Source organism: Motacilla alba, chromosome 4 (genome assembly GCF_015832195.1).
Source record: "Motacilla alba alba isolate MOTALB_02 chromosome 4, Motacilla_alba_V1.0_pri, whole genome shotgun sequence".
In the NCBI taxonomy this organism is placed as follows: Eukaryota; Metazoa; Chordata; class Aves; order Passeriformes; family Motacillidae; genus Motacilla; species Motacilla alba.
The window spans coordinates 43825212-43849266 of NC_052019.1; the positions used below are offsets into that span (position 1 = coordinate 43825212).

Genomic DNA, 24055 nt, shown 5'->3' on the forward strand with positions numbered 1-24055 from the left:
TGGAGAAGTGTGCTGCTGCTGTGACACAGGAAGCAGAATGAGTTACAGGAAAGAGAATCCACAAGAGTCTCTAGGCACCATTACCTCCAGCATAAAAAGGACTGTATGTTTTATCAGTGTCATGTTGATTAAGATGTTCTTGTGTTTTCCAGCATGTGGACATAGCAGCACTGTTGATCAAATATAATACATGTGTAAATGCAACAGATAAATGGGCATTCACACCTTTGCATGAAGCTGCTCAAAAAGGAAGGACGCAGCTCTGTGCTCTGCTGTTAGCTCATGGAGCAGATCCAACCATGAAGAACCAAGAGGGTCAGACACCACTAGACCTGGCAACAGTAAGTTCATGTTAGCCAGCCACAGGCTGCTCTGGAGGATGTACTGTGCATATTAAATTCATTTATATGGCTCTGTGGCATGAGCAGTTCTCAGCTTCCATTGTGCTGAGGTGGAGAGAAGGGCATCTCCTGGATGCCTCTTTGTGGCTTTTTATCCATGGGACGAGGCATTTTCCTTTGGTTGAAATCTTAGCATGGCTTGTGATTTAAGGTTTGCTTCTCCTTAAGTATTCACTCCTGGGCTCAATCTCCTCATTCCCAGAAATAAAACTTTCTGAAATGTCTCTGATGATGGTCAGTGTGTGTACTGTTGGTGATTATTTCTTTGAACCTAGAAGGAATGCCAGATGGGCCTATAGAGGAATGGGAACATTTGGTGGATTATTACCTCAGTTCCTTTTTTTAAAATTAACTCCAGAAGAACATTCCAAAGAATTCGTTCTACCTCCAAAATTTGTAGGTGGCTATCAGACTTTTTCTAAAACTGGCTTCTGTAAACTTTCTTGTAAATGGTTTTAAAGCCTAATAAGGTTATATGAGCATGTATGCCCCAGTTTAAACAATCTTGATGGAATAGATAATGCAACCAAATCGGATTCTGTGTCTGGTCTCAGTGAAAGTATCATTTAGGGTTATTGATTTATTTATGGAGAGTTCAAGAAATATCCTCCAGAGTAATCTGAGCTCTAGAAAACTTGCTTTGTGATCAAGGATATGAAAATTATTTTATTTCTCTGAGGGAAAATAAGGGTTTCTGAATCATGTTCTACAAGAATTTTTTAAGGAGAAAGTTCTTGAAGATGAGGGTGTTGCTTAGTTAAGTCAGTAAAGACTAAATCCAGCTGTTAGCTAACATCATGCTTCTCCTGAGCTCCTGTCCTTTTTTTTTCTATTCTAACACAAGAAATGTGATTATAGCAAAGGCAGTGGTAATCTTTCCACTGAAACCTCGTTCCAGTGCACCTGAAGTTGAGCCTGACAGAAATTAAGAAGTGGCATTTCCTGTCCTAGGTTCTGAAGGATTTCAAATAAAGTTGCTGCATTGTTCTCCCTGGCTTTAGCACTTATAAAGCCATTCTGCTAGAAAAGAAATAGATATCGCTTCTTATATAGCTTTAGAAATGGGGAGAACGTGAGTCACCTATGTCTTGAGTGGTGAATCAAAATGTTCTTGCAACCATGAATTCCCCTGTAACAGAAGCTGGCAGTTTTCATTCTAAGGGGGACCAGAACAATCAAATAGAACAATTAAAAATTATTTCCAGAGATCAATGACTTGTGACAATAGGAGCTCATGTTGGGTGTTCTTTCTGTTTTTCAGGCTGATGATATCCGAGCTTTGCTGATAGATGCGATGCCTCCAGAAGCTTTGCCTACATGCTTCAAGCCTCAAGCCACTGTTGTCAGTGCCTCTGTGATCTCGCCAGCATCGACACCGTCCTGCCTGAGTGCTGCCAGCAGCATCGATAACCTCACGGGGCCACTGGCAGAACTGGCCGTGGGAGGGGCATCAAATGCTGGGGATGGAGCAGCAGGAACTGACAGGAAAGAAGGAGAAGGTGCATTTGCTGCTGGACAAGTTTACATTGCCAGAAGTACAGTAGTTTAGTATCAAAATAGGCATTGATTTATCTGAAAAGCATTTCTGACTAGCCAGAAAATACTGTGCAGTTTGAACTGTTACCAGTGTTTTAAAGTGTCTGATGCTTGTTAACTGTTCACTGTTAACTGTTCATCTGTGTTTGCTATCAGTCATTAGGTCTGACTACAAATGCAGATCTGATTAGGTGCCCAGATGTTCATTGACTTCATAAAAAAATCCAATGAGAATTATTTTGATGAAGGAGTTATGATTGTGATGGTTGGGGATTTTGCCAAGGCTTTTAAAACCCTTTGATTAGTATCTGGAGTCCATGCTTTAGGCCAGAATCTAAGAGGGGGGGGTCACATAGCAAAAATATACCCACCCCTCTTTTCCTTCTCTTTGCAGTATGAGCCTGTATTTGTCACAGATGGTTTGTGCTTTTAATAGTTGATTCTGAAGAGGGAATGGTGATGAGCTTTGCACAGAGCTTTGACACAATGGAAGTAGATTGTTTATTACAGACATAGACAAATTCATTATAAAAAGAATCAGAGTTTGGAATTTAAGAGAATCAGTGGTATCGCTTGATTTTTTTTTTTTTAAGGTGGTTGGTTTGGTTTTTGTTATTTCAGATGTATAGGATGTAAAGACTTGTTTCTTCTCTTACAGTTTCTGGTCTTGACATGAACATTACCCAGTTCCTAAAAAGCCTGGGTCTTGAGCACCTTCGGGACATCTTTGAGACAGAACAGGTAAGTGGCAAGCCTCATCTCTATTTCTGTGTTTAGGAGATAAACTAACGTAATAAATTTGAGTGACATTTTCATTTTCTAATTGAAAAAGGGAAGGAAAAAACCCACACTTTACATCTACAGAAAAACAAGTGTGTTCAAGTTTTCTTTCAGTTTTCTGCAAATGAATTGCTGATAAAATATGGTGAAGTTGCAAAACTTATGAAAATATCTTTTCTGGATTCAGGTGGATTCAGGTGTCAAGTAGTTTTCACTTACACATACACTGTGACTGCCAATTTGGCTTGTACTCTGAGTTACTTTGAACCCTGTGAACTTTGAACATGATGACTATAACGAAGTTGGATTCAAATGTCCCCTGTGTTTGTCCTTCAGCAGTCTTGACAGCCAAACAAGCCTTTCACCACCTCTAGTACTACATGTGATACTTAGATCTGGGAAACCCTCTACTTTGAATATATGCTGAAATAAAAATCTAGCATGGGAGTCGTCACACTACAGAATGCAGAAGCTACATTTCCTATTAGGTTAGGACCATGGCATTAACTGGGTTTTGCCAGGCTAACTTTCAAATGTCATTGAGAACTAGGGGAACAAAACCTGCAGATTTATCAATAATTCACAATATATGAAAAGGGTACAACTAATGTAAGTTTCTCAAGCTTACATTACGTTTTACAGCAGAAGTACCTGTAATGTATTTGTAGATTCCTTTTATGTACCATTTCTTAAATTTAACATGTTGCAGTTAAATAGATCTGTTTACATGACTGAGGGGGATGTACACATGGAAGTGAAAGATACAAGTGCAAGAGACTGGATTTGATGATTATTTTTTCCTCTGGCCTCTGCTGCTAATCTTTTATTGAGGAATTGGGAAACAAAGTTTGAAATATAATGTGTTGTTTACAGTTCCAGCTGTTTCTATAAAATGTTCAAAGATAAAATACCATAGAACTTTTTCCCTTCTGACAGATGAAGCATAAGCTCTTCTCTTTAATTTGGAACTCCTATTCAGAAGGAAACCAACCTGAAGCCAACCTATATGCTTCTCAGATTTTCTTAATTTTTTTCACCCCTTCCTGTTGCCTAGGTGGTCTTGTTCTGCTTTTGCTTCCTTAACTCCTAACCTGTTAAGATCTTCCCCTGCTAATAAGATTTAACAATGTGAATCGGATTCAATATATTCATCATTTTGAAATCATCTAGCTCTTCTTGAAGTTTCTTTGTAGAAAAAACAAGCTTATCTTCTTTAAGCTTATTCTTTTAAGCTGGTTTTCCAAGGACTACCTTCATGCACACTTTTTTCACCTTGGCTCATTTGTTAGTAAGGTTGTAGAATATTAATTTCTGCTTGTGTAGTGAAAGTAATGAATTGTACAATGCTGTGAAACGTTGAATGCTTCAAAAGCGCTCCCATATTTGTGCCAGCATTTCAATGTATCCCCCTTCTACCTAAGCAAAAATGTTTGTGAGAACCTTCTTCAAGAACCAGCTTTTGTTAATTGGTGTGAGAGAAGTGAAAGTTTTGCACAACTTCAGGCTGTAGCAGCCGGGTATGGTCCTGTGATAGGGACGGGTTTGCCAGAAGGTGGCAGCAAGTAGAAGTGAAGCAAAACATTATCTACCTTTATGCTTTTGGTTGCACCATGAATACTTTCCAGTTTGTGAAGTCTCCAGCCTTGAAAGTCAGGTCCGGTTTGACAAGTGATTTTTGTGATCTTTCACCTTTCCAGATAACCCTGGATGTGTTGGCTGACATGGGGCATGAGGAACTTAAAGAAATTGGGATCAATGCGTATGGACATCGCCACAAATTAATAAAGGGTGTGGAGAGACTTCTAGGAGGTCAGCAAGGTAAATATGACACTTCTACTGGCTCCCATAAGTCACTTTCTCTAAATGTAGGTGTTGTCACTAGACTTGAAAGAATATGAATGTCAGGAAAGTGTATTTGCTGCAGACATGGTGGCTGAGTGGGTTGTGATAGCTAAAGAATATATTAAGGAGATAGCAGACCAAGTGATCACTTGCCTTTCCAGAGAATGGATACCCCTGAGGCAGTTTTGGAAGCTGTTCCCATTTCTCAGGACCCTGTTTCACCCAGAGAGGAGCTTTTGTATATGATTTGCCCTCCATACCTGCCCACAGGCCAGTTATATCCTGAAGGATAGACCTGATAGAGTTTTAGCTGCCCCATGCTTCTGAGGTGTTTCTATGGAAAGAGGAAGCAATAAAGGGCAATTGTGTCCCACATGCATTTTTCTCCTCTCTTTTAAAGCCTCTGCTGCTAAAGAAAGCACTTTTATCTTTTTGAGGTTATGCTTATGCCTTGTGTTTATTTTGCATTGCCTGTACTGGGGTTGTTTAAGAAGAACAATGATGATGATGGATACAAATAGAGCCAGTATTGGTTTTTCCTGTTGATTTTTGCTCCTTTTCATTCCTTCTCTTTGCAGGTACCAATCCCTATTTGACTTTCCACTGTGTGAGTCAGGGGACCATTCTCCTTGACCTTGCTCCTGATGATAAGGAGTATCAGTCCGTAGAAGAGGAGGTAATCCAAATCCTTTCTTAATGCTTCAGGGGCTGTATATTTTTCTTTCCACTGATAACCTGTCAGAGCTAAAGTGTGCAATACATGTTGAAAGTGCTAAAATAGGCTTTGGTGTATGAATTGCATAGATCTGATATGAAGTTTAGGGTTCTTAATTTGTCCTTTCGTATAGAACAATGATAGAAATTATTTTGCTATGTCCTGCCAATTTTTTTAATAAGTGGTCTCTGCTCACTTAGTGTTATTCCAGTTTGATTTTGTTGTTGTGTTTTGGATCTTGCCTTGGATATTTTCTCATAGGGAGGGTTTGCACAGCTTTCTGTAGATAGGTGGACCTGTGAGAATTAAAAGGTGTGTGTGAAACCAAGGCATCAAGGCCTTGCAATTCTCTAAGCATTTTCTGTGAGCCAGCTTGTTTTCTCTTGTCTCAGTGGCTTAGTTAATCTGTAACCCAGATAAACAGCTCTTGGACAATTGAGAATTGACTGTAATTTTGCCTCCCACACACACACACATGCTCTTTTATTTAAGTAAACTACAGGCACATACCATTTTGAAAGCAAAAATCATAACAGAAAAGAGACTTCCTAAAGAGTTGTGCTTGGTAGAAACTCAGTTTTATTGTGCATTTGCTGTTTGTGTCATGTTCCTACACTACAGCACAGAAGTGTTCGGAGTAATTTAAAAAGTCTAAATCATCAGGATTGCTGCCAGCTTAGAGTAGCATATTTTTTATCATTAACTTCATAAACTGGTGTTTGTGCAGATCTTTTTAATAAACTTTTTGAAGGAAAGGGTCATTTGTCTGTCATAGTAAATTGGAATATTTATTTGAACTATTACAAAATATTGTTGCTGTAGCTATAAATACTTCTCTAAAAGACACAATGAAACTGTTTCTGAGGGAATAAGAAATGCTCTTCTAATGACATAGGAGAATTTACAGTGCAGTTGTTTCGTTAATACTAAGAAATGCAAACTAAACTCATTAAAATCATATTTATTATTACTGTGAAGTGATCTTTTTGTATATTCTCAAAGACTGGAGTTTTTTATAATTTTAAGAAGATGTTCTAGTTGTATATAATTTTGATAGCAAGTACCATTACTCTCTTTTTTCTTATGTGGATTTTTATTACAAGATTGGATAATTGCATCATCCAGCTTCCCTATTGTGGAACAGCATAATGTGTTGGGTGCTTGAGAAATTAGGGTATACCTCAATTTAAAATGGAGACTGATTTATTTATTTATTTATTTTTACACCTTTTAATTCATTTTCCATCAAGACTATCTGTTGTTGCCAGTGATATACTGAGATGATGCATGGATACTTTGCCTTGCTGGGAAGGTTTATGTGCTGAACATTCAGTGTTGTGTTTTTATGTAGATGCAAAGTACAATCCGGGAGCATCGGGATGGTGGAAATGCTGGTGGAATCTTCAACAGATACAATGTCATCAGGGTAAGTTTCAAAACCTGTTAGTTTTCTGTGGTGAAGTATGTTAGTATTTATACCACAGGCAGAATCAGTTTAATGGTTTGCCCTTTTGTATTTAAAGTTCTTTGTTGAAATGATATTCAGAAACAGAGTTCATGCAAGTGCTAAAATGAATGTGTGCTCTGCACAGGGAATGAGGGAGAAGTGTCCACTTGGGCTCCTAAAGGAGTCTGAAGGACTGATGTTGAAGACAGAGGTGGTGAAGAGCCTGACTGAATTTCAGAGGCCTGTATAACTTCTGTGTTTGACCCTTGCAACACAGGGTCAAAATCTTTTTTCTCAGTGTAGCCTTTTCTTGCCATTTTAAAGGAGATTTGGGGTATATGTGTAGGAAAGGATGATCATGACTTCTAATAAGAAGTTTCTATGTCCCTTTGCAACTTTCCAGTTTGACACCACCTCCTTTGCCCTTGCCAGCTAGAAAAATGCATTTTCCAAGCCATGGTATTCTATCAAATAGTGTCTTTCTGAGGGAAGGTACGCTTTCTGGTTTCTTTTTCTGGGGAGAAGGAAATAAAGGGAATCAGAACGGAACTTGGTTTCTGAGCTTCAGCAAACCTGTGCTGCCCATCTCTTTGAGAAGTAAGCCTGTGCAGAGCCTTTGCAACTTGATCCAATAGATCAAGTGTCCTGAAGTAAACTCTTCTTCCATCCTGCTCCCAACCAAGTAAAGTCCTTTACAGAAACCACTGTGGTATTAAAAGCATGTGGCTGAAATTATAAGAATAGATTAAACAGAACCAAAAGTTGGTTCTTTTTATAAAAAATAAACCTAAACTAGACAGCAAGTTTCAAAGAGCTAGACGAGATCAGTCAACAGAGCTCAAAGCAGAGAGGGAAGGAGTTTCAGACAGTTTGTAGTTCTTTGTGGTATTGCAGGCTCTGAAGCCTGAAAGTAGTCCTTAAACCTGAGGGCTTAGACTGCAGTTTCACAGCAGTTTCAACTATTTGTAGGAGTGGGCTACAGAGTTGTTGGAGAGACTTCAGCCTTGCATGCGGAACAGCCATGGGGTTTCTTCATGGCGTTCATGTGTCTTCTGTCAGTTTCCCTGTCAAATTAATGTGAACTCTGTGAAACTAGATTTCATTTCAATTGCAATTCAAATACGTGTGAGAGATTGAAGTGTTATGGTAACAGCATGGTTGGATCTGTTGCTCTACTGCAGATTCAAAAGGTAGTGAACAAGAAGTTGCGGGAGAGATTCTGTCACAGACAGAAGGAGGTCTCAGAGGAGAATCACAATCATCACAACGAGCGCATGTTGTTTCATGGTAAGGATGTAATGTCTCTTTGTATGTATTGGTATTTAACAAAAAAACCTCAAACCTTGCAAAGACCCACAGGCTATGTTATTGTTGCTGTGTCACCATCCTGTGCAAGTAATTATGTTTCTACACTAGAAATGCAGGGGGTGCATTGAGGGTGGGGGGGTGATGGACTTACTCTGTCTGGTTACTGCAATCTGAAAAGCTACTCTAGATAAGAAATACTTTTAAGGTTTTTAAGAAAGAGGAAGGTTTTTTTCTAAGCTGTATCTTAGTCATTTCCAGTAAAGCTGCTGGGATGATGTTACATTGCTGTGAGAAAGACGTGGTGCCTTCGAAACGAGGGAAGCAGCACACAATAAAAGTGTTTTACCCTGGTGCTTTAGGCAAGCATCAGGGAAAGGAATCAAAACCAACCATGAGTTTCAGCAAGATTTCTCTAGAAATGCCTGTAAAGGATAATTGCCTGAAGGTCCTTCTGTCCTAGATTCTTCTGTGATTTTGTATAGGAAATTGGTTTTGGGTATGATTGTCCTGACACCTTGCCCCACCTTCAGCAGTGCTGACTCCTGGAGAGGGTGTGCATTGACAAGATAAATTGCACTGAAATGTGAGTGGGGGGAAAGCCATTTAATGAGATCTGTGAAATGAGTAAGAAATGAGTCACACGTGGGATTTTGGTATATAATGATAAATCCCACACATCACTGCATCCTGCTGGGTATCGCCCCCTTCCAGCTGACTGAGCACACTTTCTGGTATTTAATGGTCTATTTGAGGCAGATAAACGCCTCTTGACATTGAGTCTTGTATTACTATACAACTTAACAAGTATGTGTCTTTTTGTGTCACTGTTCTAGGCTCTCCTTTTATTAATGCTATCATTCACAAAGGATTTGATGAACGGCATGCATACATTGGAGGAATGTTTGGAGCTGGAATTTACTTCGCTGAGAACTCCTCAAAAAGCAACCAATATGTGTACGGAATAGGGGGTGGAACTGGCTGTCCCACACACAAAGACAGGTCCTGTTACATCTGCCACAGGTAGGATTCCAGCAGAGTTCCCCACACATAATTCTGGCTGTCCTGGTTTTTATGATCCTGGCACAGCGTGACATGCAGGTAAAGAATGGCCACTTGAGCTTGGTCATGGCAGGAAAAATGCAGTTTTCCATTTGTCAGGGTTGAACAAAAACAAGTATATATGTGGCAAGTCCCACAGGAAGGTCAAAAATTACATCTAAGCAGGCAGTGAGTATAAATCAAAGTGAGCAGTGGCTCAGGAAAGAGGCTTGAAACAGCAAGTTTGAAAATGAAGAGTCAGGGGAAAATAGCAATTAAACTCCAGGCACTCTCATGACAAAACTGCAGTGCAAAGTGGTGGTCAGCAGTACAGTGTGGTACTGTGGATCAGATAATTTTGGAGGTAGATAATTTTGGAACAGGACTTAATCGCAGCTTTGTTTTGTCCTGGAGTAGATCAGTGTGTTTCTCACACTTTGACACCGGTCCATTCCCTGCTGGTAGGAGCACAGAGAGTTTCAGCTTCTTTCAACAGCTTTGTATAAAATGAACTAGAACGGGCTTCCATGTGAGGGCTGAACAAACTGTGTTTTGCCTTCTGAGGGTCATGAAAAATTTGTGACAGGTTTTATACAGTCTTAGAACCGGTTTCTTTAAGTGTTTCTCTAAAAAGCCTTGAGAAATTAATTGTAATGAAATAAACTCAAAAGATTGAAGTCCTTCTGGAAGCATACAACTCCTAGTAAGATATTTGAAAATGATACTCTCTTTTTTCGTTTTAGACAAATGCTCTTCTGTAGAGTGACCCTTGGCAAATCCTTCCTTCAGTTCAGCACAATGAAAATGGCTCACGCCCCTCCCGGGCACCATTCTGTCATCGGCAGGCCAAGCGTGAACGGACTTGCTTACGCCGAGTATGTCATCTACAGAGGGGAGCAGGTACGTGGCTTAGCTGGGACTGCCTTTATGCCAGGACAGAGCTTGGAGCTGGAGATGGGGTGTGGCTGCTTTCCAGACCTAGCGTGCTGTGATAACGCTGCTGATTAGGTTGTTGGGTTTTCTTTCATTTAAATGGGGAAATAAGCAGTGAACTGTTATCTAGACAGCAAATGCTACTCCTATCCACTGATCTACTCTGATTTATGCCATGCAGAATTGCCTAACTTCCCCTGTGCAGCACTGAGGGAGTCTATGAAGAACTGTAGCTTCTCTCAGTAAGCTGTCTTTCTCCCATTGCTTTTTAGTGGCATTACTGCAGCATCAAGGTCACATGCATTTTTGGGGCTCTAGTACATCTTGAGGATTCTGGGCTTTTTACCTGTAGATTCCCAGCAGTGACAGAGGCTACTCTTAAATGGTAGCTGGAGTAGCACAGGAGTCTTCAAAAGTTGATTGTTAATTTTGAATAACTCAGCTACACCTTGATTCTGTAGAAGTGTTTTGCTTACTACCATGGGTGGCTCCCAGATCACCTGATCAGACTGAATAACTACAAATTTGTGATTACAAACATCCCAAGTCCTGAGGGAGCTGGCTGATGGTGTTGCCAAGCCACTCTCCATCACACCCTGAGATTTTCTCGGTTGGTTGGAGCATGTTGCTAATAATACCAACATCATGGGTTTGATCCCTGTAGGGGCCATTCACTTAAGAGTTGGACTTGGTGGTGTCCTTGCAGGTTCTTTCCAACTCAGAATATTCTGTAGTTCTGTGGTATTTGAAAAGTTATGGCAGTCAGGCAAGGTCCTCAGTGAGTGGAAGAAGGGAGACATCACTTGGATGTTGTAAAAGGGAAGAAAAGTAGACACAAGGGAACTACAGACTCTCACCTCTGTAGCTGGGAAGATCATGGAACAGATCCTCATGGAAGGCACATGCAAGACCAGGAGGTGATTCAAGACAGCCAGCACAGCTTAAGTAAGCACAGATTGTGCCTGACCAGTCAGGTGACCTTCTATGATCGAGTGACAATTATGGTCTCACAAAGCCTTCTCTTTTTTGATCAAACAAGCGCATCTCTCTCTCAGCATCTTCTTTATCCTGTGCTCTCTGCCCCTGACTATCTTATTGGTCCTTTGCTGAACTTGGCTCCAGCTTGTTGGCATCTTTCTTGTATAGAAGAACCTAAAAGTTGTGTGAGGTTTTCTAGGTGTGGTCAGGGAAGTACTCAATAAACAGCAGTCACTGCTGCACCTGCTGATTTACCACAGGGTGCTCGTAGCCTTTACTGCTGCCAGGAAAACACTACTGATCCTGCTTTAGCTTGCTGTCTCCCAAGGACCCCATCATCTTTTCAGCTGAGTAGCTTCTCATCCTGCTGTGTTACAAGGAATTCCTCTCGGGTGCCTTTGCCCTTGCTGGATTCCATGAGGCTTCTGTAGGCCCAGTCTCATCTCATCTGTCGGACCCATCGGAGGTTCCTGCGAATGGGGCCCTGCCCTCCATCAACTTTAGCTTTGTTCTGGGACTGAACTGGGTACCAGCTGCCTCCAGGAAACACTGGACAGATGGACAGATGACTTACTGGGCCATGTGCTTTGGGTGGGCCAAGTATTTTACTGCCAGTAAAGGCCTTTGCAGGTTACATTGCAAGCTGTTGTCCCTTTTGAGGTCAGACTTTATCAGTCATCCGAGATTTTTGAGTAATTTAACAGGCACTGGCCGATTTGTAGGATTAGCTAACAAGGAGAGTAACTCTGAATTCCTATTGCACACAATTTCTGGCAGTGACTATGTGGAAGAAACATCTATTTGTGTATTAACCAAGGTGTTAAGTACATCCAGCAGTTCCACATAGTGCTGGCTAGGTTTGAAATATCCACTTTTTCTTGCGTGCTGTGAACATAGAGCTGGTTCTTGTGCTGTCCTTCCTGGTCACTGTTTAGTGAAATGCAAAAACCGGAACTTACTGAGTTACCCTTGCATAAACCAGGGTTTTTTTTCTTACTTTGCTTTCAGGCATACCCAGAATATCTCATTACGTACCAGATTGTGAAACCAGAAGCTCCCTCACAGACAGCAACAGCGGCAGAACAGAAGACCTAGTAGCTTCAGAGCAGTGGAGAAGGATGTGACTTCAATCTTGGACTGATGGATACATGTTTCAGAAAATCAGTATCACATAAAATTCTTAACAACCTGGAAATAAGCTGTATGTCTTTTATAAAGTATTGCTGTCTTGATGAAAATGATAATGAGTAACTCTTGCATACTCAACTGCTACTGTTCCTCTTGAGGAAAGTTTACAAGGGACTGCCTTTTAATAACATATCTCAGGCTCCTAGTCTCTGCAGATACCATGTGTAAAATAATATTGTTTTGATCTAGACCTTGGGAACATTATTGTGCAAATGGAAATCTTTATTGCTGCCATCTCACATGTTAAAATTTCAGACACTACTTTTCTAGTTATTTTATTTGCAGATAAATTACATTAAGCCCATCATTTTCTTTTCAGCATACACCATTCATTTCCTGTTTTCAAGAGATCCTATTTATTCTCCTTTTGTATTCTGAAGTTGAGCCAGAACTTTCTTGAAGATATTTTGCACAAAGTCAAGTCGACTAAAATCATTAACAATGCAATATAAATTTCATCTGAGGAGGGGCTAGGTCAAGTTATTCAGTATAGGGGTTTTTTTTGCACACCTCTGAGCAAGCGATAACATGAGTGAGTGTAACTTTAGAGTGGAAACAAACTATGTCAGTTTGCTGCCTTGTCTGTGTGAGTTTTCTGGGGGAAGCCCTGGGAAGTGTTTGCAAGGGTGGAACCAGCTCTTGTGCTTAGAAGAACTTCATGAAACAGGTCCATGCCCTCTGCTGGCATCCCTAAAAGAACATTTTAGAAGGCTCCTGTTAAGTACATGCAGCTTTTGAAATGTTCTCCAGTTACAGCAGGGTATGGTTTTGCTGGGAGAAGCAGGTGAAAAGTTAGATGATTTCATACAGGAGGGTGTATCTGGTTCATGTCCCTCTGTAAGATGAGACCCAGTAAATGGGTTTCGGGCTGGTAAGGGAGAGAGTGTATTACAGCAGTTTCCTGTCACATCTTTGTGTGTGACATCACAGTTGAAGAGCTTAAGGGATTTACAAAAGTAATAATTTTTTTAAAATATCAATTTTACATTTTGATGAGAACAAAATTTTAAAGTATCAGTTGGCAAGCAGATTTGTTTGCAGGTGTACCAGAGAACAAAGTTAGGATTTATTCACTTAATACCCTTCTTCCCAAATTCCCAGGTTTATTTTGCTGGGTAGGAGAAAGTTATTTTTAAGCATTGCATAGCACAGCATCAAACAGTTTCAAAAGTCCCCCTCATGGTGGATATAGATTAAACAAAAGTAGAAACTGTTTCTTTTTTATGGTGTTTTACAGTTTCAGAGAAGGTTGAAGATCAAGACCTGTTAATTTTTTTCCTAACAACCAATACCAGGAGATGTGCTTCAGTGTTGACCATGTAGCATCCGGAGGAAAAAAATGTTCCTTTGGACACAACATGTGGTACATTACCCTATCAACCAGCACTGTTTACTACCTGATGATCCAGTTCATGCATTCAGATTTTATCCCCCTTAAAGCAAGAAAGCAACAGAATAGTGTGCTCTTAGTTCATAAAAATATACGTGCTCCCCACAAGTGGGATTTTGCTAACGTGTTTGTATAAAACAGACTTAATCCTGAAGGGCATTTCACTTTCAGCATTAAGACACAACATTCTTATTTTTAATGTTAAGGCATTAATGTTGAAGCAAGTCATCCTCACAAGAAGTATCACTCACTGTAAAATCAGTCATTTGATGCAAGATGGCTACCTGAACATCATCTGTTTGTAGTATCTCTAAAGGAAACCTTAGAAATAGCAATACTCCAACAGAACTTGAACTCTGAGTTTTACTTTTCTTGAGCTGACAGTGGATATATGGTTCTCGCTTCATTTTGTGACCTGATTAAATATGTAGCTTTGAATTCCCAGCCAGGCTCTAGCCTAGTTGTCCTTTTAAACAAGTTTCATTGATAAAATTGGGTGCTTGTATTTTGGCTACTTGTTTCATAGTGTTAGAGGATTGCAAAGATCACCACTAGGCTTTGAAGCTTTGTATTCACCATTTAAGTTTGGGGTTTGTTTTTCGTTTAGTTAATAACGGAGTGAGGGGATGTGCCTGTCTGCTCTAGGGTTTCAGATAGCGGCCAGAGCGAGTGCTGCTCTCCATCCCCAGTTAGACATAGTTTTAAATGGTGAAACAGCTGTGCTGCTTAGGTGAGAAAAATGGTTAATGTGGGTGTGAAAGTTAAAAGCTTTACATCTTTCAAAAGCAAGAACAAATCTAAAAAGGAAAACCCCACCAAGCCCACACCGGATGCTGTTCTTGCTTGTTGTTTCCTATGTGCTGGTTGAACTAATGGCTAGTCTGGATTCCTTTTGCAGTCTGAAACTTCTAGAAGATAAAAATAGCCTGGAGGAGACTGAGGGGAGACCTCATTGGGGTTTTCAACATCCTCACGAGAGGAAGTGGATGGGCAGGTACCAGTATCTTCACTCCCATTACCAGTAACAAGACTGGAGGAAACAGCATGAAGCTGAGTCAGGGGAGATTTAGGTTGGGTATTGGGAGAAGTTGTTTTCTCCCAGAGGGACCCCAGGGAAGTGGTCATAGCACTAAGCCTGATAGAGCTCGAGAAGCTTTTGGACAGCACTCTCAGGCACATGGTGTGACTCCAGGGGCTGTCTTGTGCAGAGCCAGGAGAGACTCAATGATCCTGATGGGTCCCTTCCAACTCAGCATATTCTGTGATTCTACTTTCCAGTATCTTTGAACTGCCAGTGTTGATGTTTCTGATGTTCTGTGCAGAGTAAAGGTGCTGTGTGAGGAAATCATTTTGCAGTGGTTTTTGTCTCGTAATGACGTGATCTCATATCCCTTTGTGGCCAGACACAGAGGAATACCCAGGCCTGATGATGCATCTGTGTGTTATAGACACCTGTGCAGGAGTAGCATACGTTGTCATAGCTGCTCTTACAGTTCAAAGCAAAGTGAGGATCTGCCCATCAATACCAAAGTTACCCGTTAAAAACCCGGTGGGGGTTGTGGTGCTTTTGGCAGGCTGTTAACAGTACAGACGCTGCTGCTTCAGCTGGGAGGGTTAACTACAATGGGACCTTATAAATGCTGTGACCCCCTAACCAGGCAGTTGCTGCCTCCTGAGAAATGAAGTTTTTAACCTCCTGACAAGAGCAGTCCCCTGATACAGGGATGCTCATTTTGAGCATTGGATCACCAGTGGGAGGCACGGTAGGAGCTGAGGACGTAAGAACACTGGGCTAAGCCCTCATAGGCTTGGGAGACCAGGGACAGAACTTGGTGTCTGCTGGCACAAGGGACAATGTGTCTCTCAGGCCTGGTGTCTGCTGGCACAAGGGACAATGTGTCTCTCAGGCCTGTTGATTTTTGTCAGTGTCCCTTTGAGGCAGCATTTTGAAACTTCTGTGTAGTTTCGCAGTGGGACCTTAATAGGCAAAACAGAAAGAAAAGTCACCCCCTAACAAAGGAGGGAGGGTTCTGCTCTCCATTGCTGAAACTGTTTCCATGAGACTGATGACTTAGATACCTGGTGCAGAGTGACACTGCTGTCTGAGTGCTGTCAAAAAACTTTTGTTAGGATTAAAAGCAGACAGTACAGTACCTTAATACGGTATATTTTATTTTTTCATTTTTATCTACCAGTTGTGTTTGATCCCAGCTCCACAGAGACTGTTACAAACCTCTTATACTAGTTCCACCATGTTGCAGTCACTATTGGTTTTCTAACCTCTGTTTCAAGTGTTTGCATGAGATGCAATTGAATCCCACTGCATTATGTAGCAGGAATTTATTTTGCCTGCAGACTTAAACTTTGCTTGTTTGTTATGAGAGTACCCCAAAAGAAAATTCTGTACTGAAGCAGAGAGAAAACCCTGCAAAATGTTCAGCACTGTGGTGGCCAGCAGACGCAGAAAAGGGATGTGGTATATGGGAGGGAGTAGCTCCTAGAGAAGGGCACTTTCTTGGCTCTGGAAACCAGCTGCTCCTACTGTTTGTGCTAGGTTAGAGGAGGTGTCTGCTCCCTGTAAATGTGTGAGGTGCTGAGGGATGCTAACATGTTGTGCCATTGCATGGCCTGTGAGAGCTACTTAAGACAGTGGTAAATCTCAAAAAAGCCTCCTGCATCCCTGCAATGACATCAGTTTCTGCACAGTTCATGCACTGCCTGCAATTTCCATATGGGACTGTTAACAGAAATTGCCCTGAACAGGATTTTTCAAGATGGATATAAGGAAGGGTCCAGCCACAAAACACATTAGTTTGAACATTGCTAATCATTCTCAGAAGCTGAATGTCAGGAAATATGTGAATTTATTTTCAGTGGGATTTCTCTGTTTCCATGCTGCTTTGCTACAGAAAGTCTGACTCAAAAATCGAAGAGGACGTGCATGTAATGCATGCTTCAGTTACGTTAAGCTGACTATTTGTGCAGCATTGTAAGCTATGCTGCAGCCTGCATAGGGAAGACCTAGGAAAGCACATACTCAGTTCTTGCCTCATGTAGCAACTGGCTTGTGAACCTCCAGAGACGCGAATCCATTGGTGATCAGATGTGGGGGTTTGGCACAGTCCAGAGCATGTTCTCCTGGTCTTTCCGAGAATGGCGGGACAGATGTGCAGAGAGGGAGTGGCAGTGTTCCCACCTCTCTGAACACAGAGTAGATGTGAAACCCAGGGGATTAGGGAACACTGTATGTGTGTTAAAATCTCTGAAGCAAGGTGAATGAGCCTGGGAATCTGTATGGAACATGGGAAGCAGATGCATTTCCATGACACTGACACATATGCCTGTCAAGTCACATTATCTGACTGGTTTTGATGTATTGGTCTTGCTGAATGTGTTGGTGGCAAGTTTTAGTGCTGGTCCCATTAATTACTAATGTAGATTATTAGAATCTCTGTTATTACAAGATAATTTTGACACTTTCTTAACATCTGCAGAACTTGCTTCAGCTTTGGAAATTGAAATGGGGATTTTCTGTGGTGCGGTCCCATGAGCTTGTGCTTTGTCATTCCTAATTGCTTTCTCTGGCAACCCAGATGGCAATGTAGCTGGGGGTTGAATTTCTAGACCTTTTTTGTGTAACTTGTTTTCATAACTAGCCCTGTATTTGTCCTCTCTTGGTTGCCAATTACCTGGAGCTGGGATATCATTTATTTATTTCTTCTTTTACCTTCTCTCTCAAAGTTGAAGATGATGGGCAGTTTCTCAGCCTACCTACATGGTGGACTTTAGGTAACATCTCTGTAACAACTGAGTTTGATCTATAAGTGTGCTTGGCTAAATGTCTGATCTGCAATACTTGTAATAGTTTAAAAGTCAATAAATACATTTTTAACAGTTGCTCTGTGAAAATGGAATGTGTGCACAACCCGCTGCTCTGTCTTGGTTTTAGGACAAATTTGCTCCAGCCAAACTGTTGAAAACAGTTTTATTTTTATTTTCTCCAAACAATGTTTTCTCCCTCCCTCAGGCAATAAATAAAAAGTTAATTTCTAGAAAAAAAAAAAAGAACAAAACCATACATATGTACATCAGCCACACAGGCATCTTGTGTGTTGGACTGGACTGGAGGGAAGGACAGAGGTAGGGTGGGAAATAAGGCTCCAGGTGGGTTGAAGATGAGGCATTTTCAAGGCTTAGACCAAAAGCTGCAGAAATGTTGCACAGGTGAACAAGACTCAGCACAGGAAAAGGGCTGGTCATGAGGTGGGAGAAGCTTGAAAATGCTGGATGAATGACATCTCTGGGCCTGTCTTCCACCCCACAGCTTCTTTCTTCCATTATAGCCCACCCATGTCCCATCCTCCTGCTTTTGGAAGGAGAGCAGTGGGACCAGTGGAGAGGAAACTGAACAGCATAATCAAAACCAGCCCAGACTGCTGCCCCAACCCCTTCTTTCTCATCTTAAAGCCACAGGAGATTGGACCTAAGTTTTCTAGAAACCAGTGATCCACAGAGGCAAGAAAAGAGGCATTTCAGACTACATCTTTCCCTCCAAACCACTTCCCAACCACAGAGATTGCTCCTCCCCCCCCCCCAGAATAGGCTCAGCTGGTGACTTGCAGGTGCCTGCCAGCTCCTGCCTCATCTCCCCAGCCACTGGCAGGGCTGAGGTTGAGTGCAGGCAGCCCTGTGCCACCACTCCTGCTCGCTCCAAGGCCCTGCCTGCAGCTCTGCTTGTCCGAAGTGTTCCTGGCTCAGGTAAGCAGCACCCACCACACACACACAGGTCTCTCTGCAAGGGGGAAGGCTGCTGCACAATAAAAACAGGGAATGCTCCCTTGTCAACCTAGATCAGCTGGGGCCAGAAACATGGGGAGAAGGGGAGGTGTAAAAAAACAAGACAATAAAATAGGGATGGAAACACGTGAAGACCAGGCACTTGAGGAAACCCAGTATACTATTTTTTTCCTCCCCCAAAGAGCCTGGACAGTGTCAAGGTTTGTGGCTTTTACAACTTCGTGCTTTCAAAACATAACAATAAAAAGCAAACAAACCAAGATGAGGTAAGAAATTTCTCTACGAAAAAGATGGCGAGTCCAGGGTGAATGGCAGTGTCCGGCACTATTGCTTAACATCACAGGGCTGTGCGCCCCTGCACGCCTGGCACTGCCTGCCCGGCTGGCCTCGGCCCTGAGCTAACAGCTGGGCGACGTGGTGATGGGGCTGTGCAGGTAGGGGAGGCTGCTGGGGGTGGCATGGACACCGACAGACACTGGGAAGCTGAAGACAAACTGCGAGGTGGGGGTGGAGGTGGCCTTGCCCCGCTCCCGCAGCGTCCCCGAGGGGCTGACGGCCTCCACTGTGTATGAAGTGGCCAACACCTGCGACTCGAACTGCAGCAGCTGCCCCATGAAGCTGAAGTTGGGGGAGATGATGCTCCGGCGCTGCTTGACAAACTCGAAGGCCTCCTCTAGCTTGACACGCTTCTTCATCATCAGGTACGCCAAGCAAATGGTGGCTGAGCGGGAGATGCCAGCCTGGCAGTGCACCAGGACACGGCCACAGCACTCCTTCACCGAGTCTGGAGGGCAACAGGGGTGAGACGTGAGACCCACACCCTGCCACCACGGCCCAGCCCCTCACTAGACCTGCAGGTGGCGGCTGACCTCCCTCCCACCAGTGCCACCAAAGGACACAACATCTGCGCAGGCACTCACCAATGAACTCAATTGCCTCCATGAACCAGGAGCTGATGTCAGCTTTGTGGTTATCCTCCACAGGGATACACTTGTACTGGTAGTGCCCCTCGAAGTGGTTGGGGCAGTCTGAGGAGACGTTCAGCAGGGCTGTGATGCCCAGCGCATCAAGCATGTCCCGCCGGGCTGCGTGGTAGGCACTGCCAAGGTAGAGGAAGGGAAGGATCTCCACAGGCCCACCCTGTGACAGAGGAAAACAACAGGTTGACCAGGGGACAGTGGCAGGCAGGACACACATCCAGATGATTTGGAAACATCGAGCTGCGCAGTAAACTGGCACCTGATCCAGGGCCCGCAGCAGAGGGAGCAGAGGCTGCCTTCCTGAGGTGCTAAACCTGTTTCAGCCCTTGCTCTCCCTTTGCCCTGTTCAGAAACAGGCAGGTGTGGGTTAACAGGATATGGCTTGTCCACTCAGTGGACAAGCACCCTGGGCTTAGGAGGACCACCATGCTTTCCCATGAGAGGAGAGGAAGCAAGGCCCTGGCTCTGCAAGCCCCAGCTGAAGGAGAGCAGAGAGACTCCCATTGGAGAGGCTGCAATGCTGGAAGGGCAGTGAAGATAGCTAAGTGCTGGGCTTTTAGACATACCTGGTCATGGAAGGGGGTCCCACAGGAACTGCAGCCCAGATCCAGGGGCTCAGCGCTGGTGGGGGGTGACACATTGCTCAGGGACTTGGTTTTTGCGCAGAATTCAGGGTACTCCGAGGAGAAGCGCTCATAGCCCCCTGCAAGAAGAGAGAGGCACAAAGTGTTATCCCAGACCGCATTCACAGGACTGCAGAACGGCACAGCCGGAGATGCCCTTGGCCACTAGATGATGCTACAGCGATGGAGAGTGGTCTCCTGCCCCAGGAGGAGCAGTCAGGCTCTCGGCAGCAAGGCGGGAATCCCTGAGACCCCACCATTCCCTTGGAGCAAGAGCACCAAGAGCAATGATCTTGGCCACCCAAAGTCTGTGTCCAGGGTTCAGTCCCCTGCATACTGCCAGCCAAAACTACAGATGGAGGCCAAGGTTGCTCTCTGAGACAATGAAGAGAGGATTTATTTCCAGCATACTCAGACTTGAATGGGAAAAGCTGCTCCAAGGCCAAAGGCTGTTCAGTTCTCATCTTCCCTTGACACATAATTTTGTGAAAAAAGACAGGCAGGTCTCCCATTCCCTGCTTGACACTCCAGCTCAGAGCTCCCAAAACAACAGGCCAGGAAAGCCCTGGCTCTGGCCAGGTACAGCCAAGCTGACCCCACAGCCAAGCTGCCCTCTGAGAGAGGTGTCTGCTGCTTCCCAAGGACACAGGTGCAAACTGAACGTGGAGCAGCTTGCTCCTCTGTCCTGCTGCCAGGGGTATAAGCACAGGGGATGTCAGGGCTTTGTCACGGCAGGCAAAGCAAGAGCAAATCCCACTGAGTTCCCAGGACAGGGAAACTGCAGTGTTGGCCTGTCGATAAAACACTTCTGGTGAGATTTCCTTCTCTCATTCAAATCAAACCAACAACCCTGACATCCTTGTAGGGTCTGACTTTGAGCCTCGAAATCAATGAAAATCAAGTACTTTACTATCACCACAGGACTCCAGCTAGATCAAGCCCTGACTCCCAGGATGGTTCCTGAAGACTCAAGCCAACTGCAGGACCTATGCCTGCAGATTTTGGCTTACCAGAGCATACAGCAGGACACATCCTTCTTATCCAGCCTTAGCTCTGAGACTGCCCTGAACAAGGCTGGATATTCAAAACAATGGATGCAAGAGTCTCAAGCAGCCCAGGAATCCCTAGGCAGCTAGTGCCCCTCACTGCCAGCATCCTAGTGTCCTCTGTGGTTTCCTCCCCCTACAAAAGGAAGGGCTCTAGTACCCTAAAGCAGAACCGTGCAGATTTATCACTGCATTTGCATTGTCCCTCCCATGCAGCCAGGACAGTTTGCAGAGGCTTCATTTCCCTGGCCTGACATCCCTTTACAGTCCTACTGCTTCGATTTGAAAGAGCATCCAAAACCAAGTGCCTTTGTTAGACAACTTCCAGGGATCTGGTCCTAAAATCCTTGGATCTACCACATCCCACTCCAGTGGTCATCGTACCATGAGAGGGAAACGCTGCCCAGGGTGATGGGCAGAACTATCTTGGAAAGAATGGTTCTTGGAAAGAAAAAGAGACCTTTTCAAATGCACCCCTTCAGTGAATCTCATCAGATTCATTGATCCAGCAGCTCCTGGCTGTTCACGCCAGCCCTGCCTGGTGTAGGAGCCAGGCAGAGCAGGTGCCCGTGGCCAAGCAACCCCCAGCCAGGCCGTTTCACAGGGAGCCTGGCAGCAGCCTGACCTGCACAAAACACATCAGGATCTTCACTGTGACCTGCACCCAACAAACGTGCACCTGGGCATGCACAGCTCTGGGTTAGTGTAGCTCTCATGGAATCTGAGCAAGATCATTTTAGTGGCTCTGTGGAACACAAGAAGACCGTAGTGCTGAGACTGAGTCTCTCGGAGCCCATCCCTTAAAAGGGCTCCCATTCCAACCAGCCTCCCACGAGAACCACAGAGCCACCAGAAGCTCTCAGCTGACAAAGGCCACCCTTGAAGCAGAGCAGCATTTCCTGCCACATGCGTGGCTCCAGCACCACGCTGGCTCACGGGGAAGGAGCCTGCTCCTGAGCGAGCCCTTGCTGTGCAGGCACTCCCGCAGCAGCACATCGTATCGCATCCCTGGAACAGCTCCTGCTGCTTTTACTGTAACTAGTACAACTGAAGTGCTAGTTCCTCCATCTATCAAACCTCTTAATGGATTTGCTACTCTGCATACACATCCTCACCCCTGCTGTAAGCAAGCCAAGGAATAAATTGACTCTCAGGCTGTAAACAAAAAAGAAAGAGCCCCGCGGAGCTCATCCAGGAACCCCAGCTGAGCATCCCCCGCCCCTAAATCATCTCACAGCAATTCTCAGGACCAGCAGCTCCAAATGCGCGCAGCTTCCCATTTAACACACGGCAGAGGGGGAAGCCCTGATCCCTGCTGTAGTCGCAAAGGGAGCACAGAGGCACCCCCGGGTTTTCTGCCCGCTGCAAGGGGGCGTCGCAGTGACAGCAGGTATTTGCCCCTGCACAAATACCTCCTCTGCACCGAGGGGCTGGGTATGGACTCAAACAAAGCGTGGGGGAATTTCCCCCACACACTCACTTCCCTCAGGTCCCGGGCAGGGCCACGGCGCCCGCTCGCTGCCCCTGAGCCGGCTCAGACCGCCCGGGCACCCACGCTCGGGGCTGACTGCCGCGCTGCGACCGTCCCGGGACCCCGGCTCCGGGGCAGCGCGTCCCCGCAGCGTGCGGCCCCCGGCCCTCCCGCCGGCTCCCAACTTCGGCAGGACGGCCGGAGGCGGGAGAAGGCAGCGCCCTGCGCGGAGCCCCCCTGGCGGGCGGGGGCAGCTGTCCGCGCCCGGCTCCCCCCGCCGCTCCCGGTGTCCCCGCGGGCGGTACCTGCCAGGAGGCGGATGTCGGCGCGCGCCGTGTCGCGACGGAGCGCGCGCACCACGAGCGCCACGGTGCTGTCCTCGCGCAGGGCCTCGGCGCGCGGGCTGCGCTCGTCGTACACCACGACGGCGGCGTAGAGCCCGGCCCGCAGCCGCGCCCGCACCTCGCCCTCGGCCGGCAGGATCTGCTCCAGGCTCACGGCGCCCTTGGCCCGCCGCCGCACGATCGTGTTGCAGCGCACGTTGAGCGCCCCGCGGATGTGCCCGGCGCTGTGCGCCAGGAAGGGGCGGCAGTCCAGCACCAGGCACCGCGCGGCGCCGCCGGCCCCGGCCTCGTCGCGGCCCACGAGCCGCCGCAGCGCGCTGCCTTCCATCTCGCGCAGCCCCTCGGTGGCCACCATGGCGGGGGGAGCGAGCGAGAGCCCGCCGGGCCCCGCGCCCGCCGCCCGCGCCGCTCGCGCACCCCCGCGCGCGCCGCGCGCAGCCCTTTACTACCCGGCGGCGGCCGGCGCGCGCCCCGGCCCCCGCCCCGCCCCGCCCATCCGCCGCGCGCCGGGGCCGCATGAATGGAAGGGGGGGCGGCGCGCGGGCCCGGCGACGTCACCGCCTCCATTCACAAAAAAAAAGAGAAAATCCGGCCGCGCCGCCCGTGAATGGGGCAGAGCGGCGGGCCGGCCGCGCCTTTGTCACCGCGGGGCAGCGCCGTGTCACCCCCCCCCTCATCCCCCCGGGAGCCCTCCGGGTCGCGCACACTGCGGGGGGGTCACACGGGCGCACGTGCACATGCTGCGGGGCACGCGCCCGTCTACACAGACACACAGACACACAGACACACACACAGACACGCAGACACACACACACACATACAGAGACACGCAGACACACACACAGACACGCACAGAGACAGACACACGCACACAAAGACACACAGACACGCAGACACACACACATACAAAGACACACAGACACGCAGACACACACACACACACACACACACACACGCTGTCAGGCACACGCACACAGGCCGGGCACACGCTGCGCACATTCCTCCTCCTTTATCCCCTTGCTACTGTCTCGCTTGGAGACTGCTGCCGCGGCGGGGGGCGCTGAGCAGGGCCCGCGGGCGGCTCTGCAGGGTCCCCCTGGGTCCTTCTCATTCCGTATCTTTCGCGGCCACGCTTCCCCTGTCAGAAAACGGCATCTCATTAGCTGCAGAGCCCTGAGAATGCTGCAGCACCCTGCCTGTGATGCGACTCTGTGGAGGGGGCTCTTCGATTTCATTCC

General features: G+C 45.8%; 2 protein-coding genes across 2 annotated transcripts in view; one reads left to right on the forward strand and one right to left on the reverse strand.

The window, feature by feature from the left end:
• TNKS (tankyrase) overlaps positions 1-17453 on the forward strand; it is a 130147-nt gene extending 112694 nt beyond the window's left edge. Inside the window, exons 18-27 of the mRNA XM_038136513.1 lie at positions 153-341; positions 1663-1900; positions 2596-2678; positions 4415-4535; positions 5138-5235; positions 6626-6700; positions 7903-8008; positions 8863-9049; positions 9811-9967; positions 11987-17453. Coding sequence (XP_037992441.1) covers positions 153-341; positions 1663-1900; positions 2596-2678; positions 4415-4535; positions 5138-5235; positions 6626-6700; positions 7903-8008; positions 8863-9049; positions 9811-9967; positions 11987-12073 — 1341 coding nt within the window. The 3' untranslated portion in view covers positions 12074-17453. The remainder of the gene's footprint in view (positions 1-152; positions 342-1662; positions 1901-2595; positions 2679-4414; positions 4536-5137; positions 5236-6625; positions 6701-7902; positions 8009-8862; positions 9050-9810; positions 9968-11986) is intronic.
• Positions 17454-17527: 74 nt separating this feature from the next.
• On the reverse strand, positions 17528-23274 carry DUSP4 (dual specificity phosphatase 4). Its single transcript, XM_038136514.1, has 4 exons — positions 22779-23274; positions 19900-20036; positions 19274-19493; positions 17528-19137 (listed from the first exon to the last, which is right to left on the reverse strand). Exons 1-4 carry the CDS (start codon positions 23170-23172, stop codon positions 18752-18754), a joined length of 1137 nt encoding a protein of 378 aa, XP_037992442.1. The 5' UTR covers positions 23173-23274; the 3' UTR covers positions 17528-18751.
• Positions 23275-24055: the final 781 nt, after the last annotated feature.

What these genes read in the sequence shown, in the direction of transcription:
- DUSP4 (XM_038136514.1), bottom strand. Translation starts at nt 23,172, where the DNA reads ATGGTGGCCACCGAGGGGCTGCGCGAGATGGAAGGCAGCGCGCTGCGG. An exon ending in GGACCCCCTTCCATGACCAG is followed by an intron (nt 19,494 to 19,899) that starts GTATGTCTAAAA and finishes CCTCTGTCACAG; the next exon opens with GGTGGGCCTGTGGAGATCCT. An exon ending in GGAGGCAATTGAGTTCATTG is followed by an intron (nt 19,138 to 19,273) that starts GTGAGTGCCTGC and finishes GTTGCCCTCCAG; the next exon opens with ACTCGGTGAAGGAGTGCTGT.